General features: G+C 58.2%; 1 protein-coding gene across 1 annotated transcript in view; it reads right to left on the reverse strand.

Moving 5' to 3' along the window:
• Window positions 1–1,984: 1,984 nt before the first annotated feature.
• Window positions 1,985–10,118, reverse strand: part of PFDN1 (prefoldin subunit 1) — a 37,237-nt gene continuing 29,103 nt past the window's right edge. Inside the window, exon 4 of the mRNA XM_009322288.1 lies at window positions 1,985–2,206. Within this exon, the coding sequence (XP_009320563.1) occupies window positions 2,123–2,206 (84 nt within the window). The 3' untranslated portion in view covers window positions 1,985–2,122. The remainder of the gene's footprint in view (window positions 2,207–10,118) is intronic.

Consider the following 10,118-nt stretch of genomic DNA (forward strand, 5'->3'; position numbering starts at 1 on the left):
CGCCCGGACACGGGGCCAAGCCCCCGCCCTGCACAGTCACCTCACAGCCACAGGCTGGTTCTCGCGCTGCCTCAGGTAGGAGCAGGAGCTGGTCTGGGGGCCAGTTGCCCCCGGCCTCCAGCATGGAAAGGGATGAGGACTCGGGTTTGCTGCTCTCTGCCTCCTACTTCGGCACCCATCTCTCACACCAACAAAGTGCCTGCGGTCCTGGGCTCGTTGCTACAGCAGCACACACCCCTGCAGCACCCCGCCCTCGGTGCCACAGTGCCTGTCCTTGGGGATACGGAGGGGACGCCGCATCTCTCATGCTCCATCGGGAACGGCTGCCCCGGGTTCCAGCCACCTTCCCCATGCTGGTGCCAGGGCAGGGCAGGGGGTGAAGCTCAGCCCAGCCCAGAGCAAGGCAGCCCCTGCAGCGGGGGAGTCCCTGGCCGCTGAGCCCAGCGACGGGCTGATCCGCCAGGCCTGCGCCCTGCCCCGGGACGAAACCGGGTGGACACCTGGTCCGGGACCCACCTGGTTCGCCCATCCCCGCACCTTTGCGGGGTGCTGCCAAGCGTGGCAGCTGGCACCACAGCCGAGGTTGGGAAGCAGCAGAGGTGGCAGCTTGTGATCGGTTATGGGATAAAGCGCCTCTGCACACCCACGGGGGAGCTCAGAGAGGCCCAGCAGGAGGGGAGCCCAGGTGGTACCCAGCCGGGCCGCCCCCAGGCCCATCACAGGGTCCGTCAGCCCCTCACAGGCCCGGAGGTGCACACGGGCACCACGGCAGGCGGGAACACAAGCCGAGGACACTCGAGGCACAGACACCTTGTCCGGGGCCTTTCCCGGGGCTGTCCCCACAGAGCCTCAGCCCCACGTCCCGTGGGTGACCCAGAGCAGCGCTCCAGACAGCCTTTCGGAATGAGGGGTTGGTGCCCGGGGTGGGACACATTATCAGACGCAGGGAAAAGCTGTTTGGGATCGCACAGGACTTGCTATGGGACGTTTAGTGGAGAACCCTGAGGTGGAGGTGATTTTGGGAGGAACAAGTGTGGAAAAATAGTGAGGTATGGGGACAAAAGGACCAGCTGGGTGTAAATGACCAGCTGGTCGGCACACTTGTCCAGCGCCTGATCAGCGCAGTCTGTCCGATCTTACTAAATTCCTCTTAAACGCTGTCCTGGGTGAGGGCTCCCTGCTGAGTGTGCACGTGTGTGTGCAGGGTGGGAGCGCACTGTGGGGGATCAGCCCACAGGCCCCCATGTCCATGGGGTAGCGACTGCAGCCTGTGCAGGTGTGTGATCACCAGCGAAGACCAAGCCGGACCAGTCGGTGAGCAGGTGACGTGGCCTGGGAGGAAGCAAGTGGCAATGGGCCAGCCCAGAGCGTGACAGCGCCCGCGTGGCTATGGGGGAGCGCACGGGGGGGGGTGGCAACGGGACCTGGAAACTCCTGCCCAGCTCCAAGATCCCAAGGAGCTGCTGGCAGGAGAGGAGACATCCCTGAAAGCTCCATTTCAGAAAAGTACCAAAGTCAGGAGTAGGGGAAGGAGGAGGCCGGGCTGGTGCACTGCAAGCATGAAGCACAGGGTGGCACTGGCCCTCCACGAGCTCGCCGCCGCACTGGGGCTCTGCCAGGCCCGTGTGTACAAGGAGGGAACCAGGGCCTGTCACCGCTGAGAGAATAAATGACCACCCGTCGTGGACCTGGAGGTGCCCGTGACGGCCGGCCCTGCTCTGCTCTGTCCTGCCCTGCCAGCCCCCCTTTTCCCCGCCGCAGTTTCGCCAGCCCCGCTCCAGAAGAACAATGTAGCTAGCCTTCCCCAGTGCCCCACAGCACACGGGGTCTTCCAGAGGGAGGGGGCTACGGCTGCTTTAAAGTGAAGCAGGATTCCCCGAAGGGCCCTCACCCCGAATCCCACCACCGCCTCCTTTCTCCATCGCATCCCCGCAGGGAGAGCAGCCGCTGCAGGGCGCCGAGGCGGCAGGCAGAGGAAACAAGCTCAGGCTTCGCAGCAGAGTTTTATTGAAACTGCCATAGAACGGAACTCCTGCAGCCGGGTGGCGGTGAGCAGCGCGCAAGCAGCGCTACCCAAAACCACCCCGAGGGTGTCACAGGAGGCCCGGGGGGAGCCGCACAGCTACTGCGCCCTTCGGGCCATCAGCATTTCCCGGATGTTATCTTCTGCTTCCTTCACGCTCCGCTCCAGGTACGACTTCTTCTGCTGCAAGGCAGGAAACCCAGAGGAGAGTTAAGGTCCGTCCACCTTGGCACTGACCACACGTGCCAGGGTGCTGGGGCCAAGAGCTGCCGGGGCAGAGCTGCAAGCAGCCTGCCGAGGGCACACACGACCCCACGGGCTTCCCGAAGTGAGGACAGCGGTTATTCATTTCCAGAGGCATCCTGGAAGTGTTCACGTTTATCCTGGGCAATGTTTACACAGACTTTGAATTTTGTTCCCTCTGAAACCTCCTCAGAGCTGCCGGGGCCGTCGCAACAGCAGAGCTGCAAACAGTGGGATACATTAACCGGAGCAAGGAAATCAGATCCTGCTCAACGCTTGGAGCCTAGAAAGGAACTAACATGCTGAGGCCTCCTTATGGCAGCAAAATCCTGCCGTGCTTAGGTAAAAAAGGCTCTTTTTCCCAGCTGGGCCAGTTTCCTAAATCCAGACCCTCCTTTCTATCAGAAATTCCCTGGCATCATCACCAAATACGTGTGTCTCCTTAATCATCTCTAATTAGGCTAGGCTTGGCAGGGAAGCAGCCTGAAGCTGTGCATCCCAGGATAGGAATTCAGCATGCAGCGTTTTTTCCTGCTAGTCTGGGTGCTCCTAGGTAACTGGAAAAATCGGCGCTTGGCTCTTTTGACTATTTTCTCTGGGTTTCCAAACAACAGACACAACAGTCTCCGGTGGACGCCAGGCCGGCGGAAGGCGTTGCGGTGCGCGTGCAGGCAGCTCTCGCTGCTGGATGCAGACCTCCTTTGGCGGCAGCAGGGAGAGCGCCGCTCCAAATGCATTTCGTTATGGGCTGGGGGGACCCTCGGGGAGGCTCCCCAGAGCTGGGCTAGCAGAGGACCATGGGGAGAGCCCTTGGGGGCACACGTGGGGCTCCACGGGTGGTACCTGCTGCATGCTGGCGCGGGGTTTGCCGTCCTCACGAGGTTCTCTTCCCAGCAAAGCCTGCCGGGGGCCGCTGCAGCACGATGCTCCCACTACCCCACAGTGGTTGCAGCCAGACACTGAGACCTTCCCACGGGCCTGGGGAGCTCGACAGAGCTCGGTGTCTGGGCCAAGCTAGGTACCAATACGCATTGGCAAGATTATTATTAAATTACAGGAGTCCGGGCCTCAGCCTAGAGCATCCTGCCATGGGTTCCACCAATCGCCTCCCCGGCCACAGGCACGAATGGCCTCCAAAGCCCACCAAAACCAAGGACAGCTAAAGGGGGACAGCAGAGGTCCTCAGCACTGCTCAGCCGCGCAGGGGGGCTGGAGGAAAGGGTAAAAACACATGCTGCTCTGGGGTGCTCCCCCAGCTGCCGGCTGGCTGGAGCAGAGCAGCACCCATGGGCGCAGGCTGCAGCAGAAGCACACGCTGGCCTCCACCGAGCAGCACCCTCCTTGCTACGGGGGGCAGGCCAGGCGGGCTTGTGTGTGAGCCAGAGGACACGGCCACTGCCAGCGAGCGACAGGCAAGAACTGCAAAGTTGATGCTCCCCGGAGAGCCTCCCCCCCGACTCCTCCAAGCCCACGGGGAGCTGGGACCCCTACCGCTGAAGGGAAAATTCATTAGCAGATGGGACAGTCCTGCTGCCATCGCTCCCCATCCATCTCCTCGCAGCAGACCTGCAGTGACACTTCTGTACACTCAGCTGAAATGCCCACGCCATGAGGACATCTCTTCCAGCCCCGTTTCTAAATACTGAAGGGCTTTTATTTGAACAGTAAAGGTTGTTAGCGACAGCTAGGGCCGTGGGTAGGGCAAAGGGCTCCTTGTCCCTCTCACGCAGTCCCCAGGCACATGGGATCCCTCTCGCTCACAAGAGCTGCTTTTCAGGAAACCGCGGGAAGAGGAGGCGCAGCGCCGGTTCCTGCTGCCAACGACTCGCTGACGCACGAGCAGGACTTCTGCCACCGCCGTGCCGTTCTCACGCTGCCCGGACAGACGTCGAGGGATTTCACATCTAGGGAACTAAATCTGAAGGCTGCGAGGGGAGACAGGTCCCGGAAAGCCTGCGTGGGTCTGAGCTCCACCTCACTCCGCTGACTGGAGGAGAGCGGCATCAGCGGAGCTGACTTCTATGTATTCATTTATTACTAAAAAAAATTGTTCATGCAATTAAATTAGTCTGTGAAACGGTTCTGGCTTTCTGTCCTCTCCACTCCCCCTCGTGCCCACCAGGCAGCAATAGACATTTCCAGAGAGCAGCTCTCCGCAGGCAGGCTAGCCCCGGCAGCGACCTCAGGAGAGCCAGGCAGCCCTGCTGCCGCGCAGGGAAGCCTCCACGCGCAGCCAGGAGCTGGCAGGCCGCAAACGACAGCTCTGATCGCCTAGCACAGCGGGATTTCAAACGTCCCCTGTTAGGAAGCCGTGCTGGCGACCATCTAGGCCCCACTTCCCCGTGGACAAGGGACCCTGAGCACTAACGTGGCCTGACGCAGTGCAGGAGCGTTCATGGCTGTCGTGGCCCATGCGGATCCACGCTGACCACTCCTGCGCAGTGGTGTGCTCTGCCCTCCCCGGGGGAGCAGGGGTGCCAGAGCTACACAGCTCATGGCAAAGGGACACGGTTTAATGCCATTTCTTTACTTAAGCATCACCTGCAGTCCCAGGCGGGTAATGATTAAGAGAATTTGTATTTCCCTCAATCACTCTCCTCGGTCATGTAGTTTCTGGGGCAAGAGTATCTGGGCTGGTCCTGACGCCTTTAATCCTTCCTCCCAAAAGTAGCCTCCAGGGAGAGACTCATCCCCGGGCTCAAGGAGCATCCCCTGAGCGTCAAGGGAAACCCTGCACCCGCAGGTGGGGGGCTGCAAACTTCCCGAGCTCTCCTGCAGGCCGGCAGCAGGACTCCAGCGCTGGAGCCAGCACAGCAGCTGGCTCCCACTCTGACTAATGGCCCGAATCAAGGGGGAGCGAGGAGCAGACGGTTGCCGCATTTTCCGAGACGCGTGGCAGAAGCGAGGTGTTCCTTCCCGAGGAGCTGCAGCCTGGTTTCTGCTTCGGTAATCACAGGAGAAAGAGCAGGAGCTTGCGTGCAAACTCCTCCTCACCGCGATTACTGGGGTCTAGACAGGAAACTCCGTCTCTCCCTGGTGCGCCTTCCCAGGGAGCAGCGCTGTGAGCAAGCCGGCTGACACATGCGCTGCCTGGTCACACCAGCTCTCCGAGAGCCCGGAGATGGTCTGACAGCACAGCTCTTAAGTCACCCCGGAGGCTGTTCCGGTCCAGCCAGATCTGCCAGGCTAGTGGTATCTCCCTGTGGGAGGAACAGTACCACAGCCTCCCAAACCCCACCTCCAAGCTTCCCTGAACTGACATGCTTTCATTTGCACTTGATGTTGACTTGCAGCCCTAGTTAACCCTATTGTCCTCTGACCCCACGTTTTGGGCCAGCCCGTGGCTGCTAGGTTTTAGCTCATCCCCCAATTAGCTGCATGTATTTTTCCTGTGAAGGCGTGTTCAACACTCCAAGTGTTAATTCTCTGTTGCCTGTGCCACAGCAAGCACAGCTAGCAGCAAATTTCCAGTGCAATGCCAGAACTGCACTGCTGGTTTTGGTCCCTCGTGAAATCAAAGGCTGCTGCTCTCCGCAGGCTCTGGTATTACTTCTACACCAGAAACCCCAGTGCTCGCCAGTCAGGAGCCCAACGGGACATGGCAGCACACTGGCCCTGCACGGCAAGCCACCGACTTCAGAGGCTGCACAACCTACCGGCTGCAGATTCAGAGCTCCCCCCCGCTCCCCACACCAGCAGGGCCATAAGCTGCCCCCGCCCACCAGCTCCTGCGGGCCTCTGGCCAGACAGGGTGGTTACCCAAAACAGCAAGAGGTACCACTGCCTGAGTCACGGAGTCTCAGGGTAGGACTGAGAAAGGAGACTTGCTTTGGGAAGGCAATGGGGTGAAGGTGACGCATGCCACTCAGCTCCCAGAAAAGCCTGAACTCATGGCTTACAAACAGGGCCACACTCTACAGCAAGGCCGGTGTCCAGGACAAGAGTGTTAATTTCCCTCCTAGTAGCTGGTACAGTGCTGTGTTTTGGATTTAGGGTGAGAACAATGTTGGTAACACACCGATGTTTTAGTTGTTGCTGAGCAGTGCTTACACTAGTCAAGGACTTTTCAGCTTCCCATGCTCTACCGACTGAGAAGGCTGGAGGGTCACAAGAAGCTGGGAGGGGGCACAGCCAGGACAGCTGACCCAAACTGGCCAGAGGGACATTCCATACCATGGGACGTCATGCTCAGTACATAAACTGGGGGGAGTTAGCCAGGGGAGGGATGACCGCTGCTCAGGGCCTGGCTGGGCATCAGTCAGGGGGTGGTGAGCAATTGCATTGTGCATCACTTGTTTTGTATATTCTTTTATCATTATTATTATTAATTTTCCCTTCCTTTTCTGTGCTATTAAACTGTCTTTATCTCATCCCATGAAATTTTTTTTTTTCTGATTCTCTCCCCCATCCCAAGGGGGGGCGGGGGGGAGCGAGCGAAGGGCTGCGTGGTGTTTAGCTGCCTGCCGGGTTAAACCACAACAGGCGGGCAGTGCCACGAGGCGCTGGCATCTCCCCAGCAGTTACGCAAAGAGCGTGGCACGGCAGCGAAGGAGGAAATACAGACAGCACAGCAGAAAGAGGCTGGTTTGTCAGCTCTGGCTGCAGTCAGGGGCCAGTTCCTCCTCCTGGTTCACGATTGCCACATCCACTTGCTAGAGATTTATTTACCACACTGCAAAATACACTTCCTGAGTGCTACTGAAACTTACTTAAGAGGCGCAGCTTCTGAATGACCGCTCAGCTGGGGCAGTGGGCGCACACACCCCCCGTCGGCCTTCGCCACCCCACAGCTCTCGGAGGTTTCAGAAACGCCGCTTTGTTTCCATGACCCGTGCAAAGTAACTCCCACGCAGGGAGGAATGACCTGAGGTTGCAGGTCCCGTCAGTGCGCGAGAAGCCTCTCCACCACAGAAGCGAGGAAGGGGAGACGGAGGCCGCCTTGAAGGTGGCTGAAGGCATGCGGGAAGGTAGCAGGATTTGCAGCTACAGATTTCCAGGTGGGCAGCACGTTTCGCACGCGCTCTGAAATCAAGCCAGCTGCCCTGCTCCAGCACAGGACAAGCTCTTGCGCCCTCACTTGTTCCTATCACAGGCCACCCACCAGTTCTCATCTAACCCCTTATTTGCCGTGACAGCCCTCGGTCCCCTCCTGCCCCGCTCTGGAACGGCACTGCCACCTGCACTGGGACACAAGACCAACACACGGCTACTGTGACAGGCTAACGAGGTCTCGGCCACGTGCAGAACAGCTGATAGGGTGCAAAACTGCAGAAGATGCCCCCAAAAAGCCAGCGCAGTCAATGCCTCCCAGCCTGTAGTTTCATAATTCCTTTAAGCTAATCCCACTGCCAACAACAGTCACATTCCCCAGCCAGGAAGGGCTGTAAGCGCTTGGGAGCAAGACAAACCACAGCCCCGATGATCTGTCTGAAAACTAGCCCAAAAGGTAATGTTCTCACCTAAATCTGCTTTCTGGAAGTAGGTTTGCCAAGCTAATGGCTGCCTGGCACCGAGATGGAGGGTGAGAAAAGATGGCCAAGAACTCTTCTTTGGGCAGCAGAGCCAACCCCACCAGCTGGACCCCCCAGCACCTACGAGGGGTTCTGAGGCTCTCCTCCATCTGACTGCAGACGGTGCCACCAAACCTGGCCCTTACTCTCCCCTCCCAGCTCTCGGGAGTCTTCCCCACTTCCAAGCCTTCCTGCAGCCTTCCTAAACCAGGTGTGTGGGGCGAGGGGCTAACCTGTGTAGGGTTTCAGTACAACTATGTAGAGTAAAAGCGCCATCTCCCATGTGATCAGAGGTGCAGCCAAAAATAGGACTGGCTGCTCACACAGCCCCATCCGACAGGCAACGTGTGTCCATCTCCTGGGAACCCTTCCCAGGAGGAAGGGCAGCTGTGCAGCCACCAGCCCCGCAGAAGGACCCGCACGGCCTGGCAGGGAGGGCACCACCAACCCCAGCCCTGCCCACAAGGAGGGCAGGGCAGCTGCCTCGCGTGGGACCCCGTAACCCCAGCAAGGACGGTGGGCTGCAGTGCCCGCTGCCGACATGCTCCGCTCTCAGGCAGCACTGGGCAGCTGCAGGCAATGGCTCTGGGCGGCTGCTGCCAGCCCCGCTTGCCTCTTCGCTTCGCCTGCGTACAAAGCACAAGCTCTTGGAAGCGCCAGCTTGACTGGCCCCAGCCAGAGGCTACGTACGGCAGCACCCACAAGCCATCCCTCACTGCACACGCTTCTTACCGACGCGCATCGGAGCGGCAAGCCTGTGCCCTGGCGTTGGTGGTTACGGCAAAAGCAATGCCATAAATACTCGCCCCTGCCATTATCCCGTACCACGGCTCTCCCTTGCACTTCGCTCCCTGTCACGGGCAACACTTGCTCCCTGACCAGCTCTGCACTATTTGCTTTTGGCAGCAGCTGCGGAAATACTAGATTTAATGCAAATACAATTACAGTTCACACCCCAAAGAATAAAAGGAGTTGTGGTTAACAGAGGTGGCCCGTGGCCTTTTGACACGGTGGGAAGTCACCTCCTGCTCAAGCCTCCCACCTCCGTTCCCATTGCATCACGCTGCTAGCGAGGCCAGTGCTTCGCTGGAGAAGCACGATGACGCACCCAGACCTTACATTCCTGGCAGATTAAAAAGCCAGCATCCACAGATTCCACAGCAAGAAAAAACTATTAATCAGCTCCTCTCGGACAGGCTTTTGATGATCAAAGCAACATATTTCTCCCAGCACTGTGATTCAGACACCTCTGCCTCCAGAGAGAGCTGGTCAGCCACTGGCCAGACCCGCATGTCTGCGGAGCCTTGTCTAGCGCTGGTAGTTCAGCACAGCGTTTCACAGCGTGCACGCTCAACTCCAAAAGCCAAAACAGCACTTCTGCTCTCAGACTCGCAGCAGCAAACCAACCGACAGCAGCCAGCGTTTACTCACGCTGCATTACGCCTCGCGCTCACAGGTGAGCTTCCTGTTTCAAACAGTGGTTTCTCATTCAACGTCTACTCCTTTTGCTCTTCAAATTTCACTTCTCTCTCTTCACCTCAGCAAGAGAAAGAGTTTCAACCCCTGACCTGCAAACACAAATATGCTTAAACCCAAACAAAAATGTTTCCATGCAAATTTAAGGATCTGGTGCTGGAACATGCCTTCTCTTTTTTTTTTTTTTTTTTTAACAACTGTTTTTCTACAAACTTGTTTTACATTCAACTTGTGAGGATGAAACGAGCTGGCAGGTTCTTTCCCAGAGAACACCTCCCTCCCTACGGCTCACAGCATGCTTGGCTACCAGCCACCAGATGCTGGCATCCCAGTCTCACGCTTAGAAGGCTTTCGTCGAGGAATGCTGCAGAGTCTTCAGGCATGATGCAGTGCCTCAAATAGGAGCCCTGATACAACTCATCTTGTGACACCGTCTCAATAAACCTGCTAGCCGAGAGTTTCTGTATCTCCCAAAGTTAACCCAGGTCATTTTTGGCATTCCTCGAGGGCTCTGTGTTTGCACTCTTTGAGAAAGTGATCAGCAGATCCTGAGATAGAGCTGGGAGCACACGCTTATCCGGGGAAGGATCTTCCCCGAGAGGAAAGAAAGCTGTGCTGCCCGCATGCTGGGGGCCAGGCAGCAGCAACAGCGTGAGCTGCCCTCGCTCTTGAGGCCACCGCTGCTGTTAGGGCGGCTGGAATTGCCCAAACCCCCCTTGCCGGAGAACAGCACACCGAGCCGTCATCACACACACCGCGGGCAAGGCAAACGTTTTGGGCAGCCTGAGATCATGGAAGATGATGTGCCTAGGCCATGCGCTCTGTTTAACAGGATTTCACGTGGAACCTACAAACGGGCAGGAGGT

Source organism: Pygoscelis adeliae, unplaced genomic scaffold (assembly GCF_000699105.1).
Source record: "Pygoscelis adeliae isolate BGI_AS28 unplaced genomic scaffold, ASM69910v1 Scaffold514, whole genome shotgun sequence".
Classification (NCBI taxonomy): Eukaryota; Metazoa; Chordata; class Aves; order Sphenisciformes; family Spheniscidae; genus Pygoscelis; species Pygoscelis adeliae.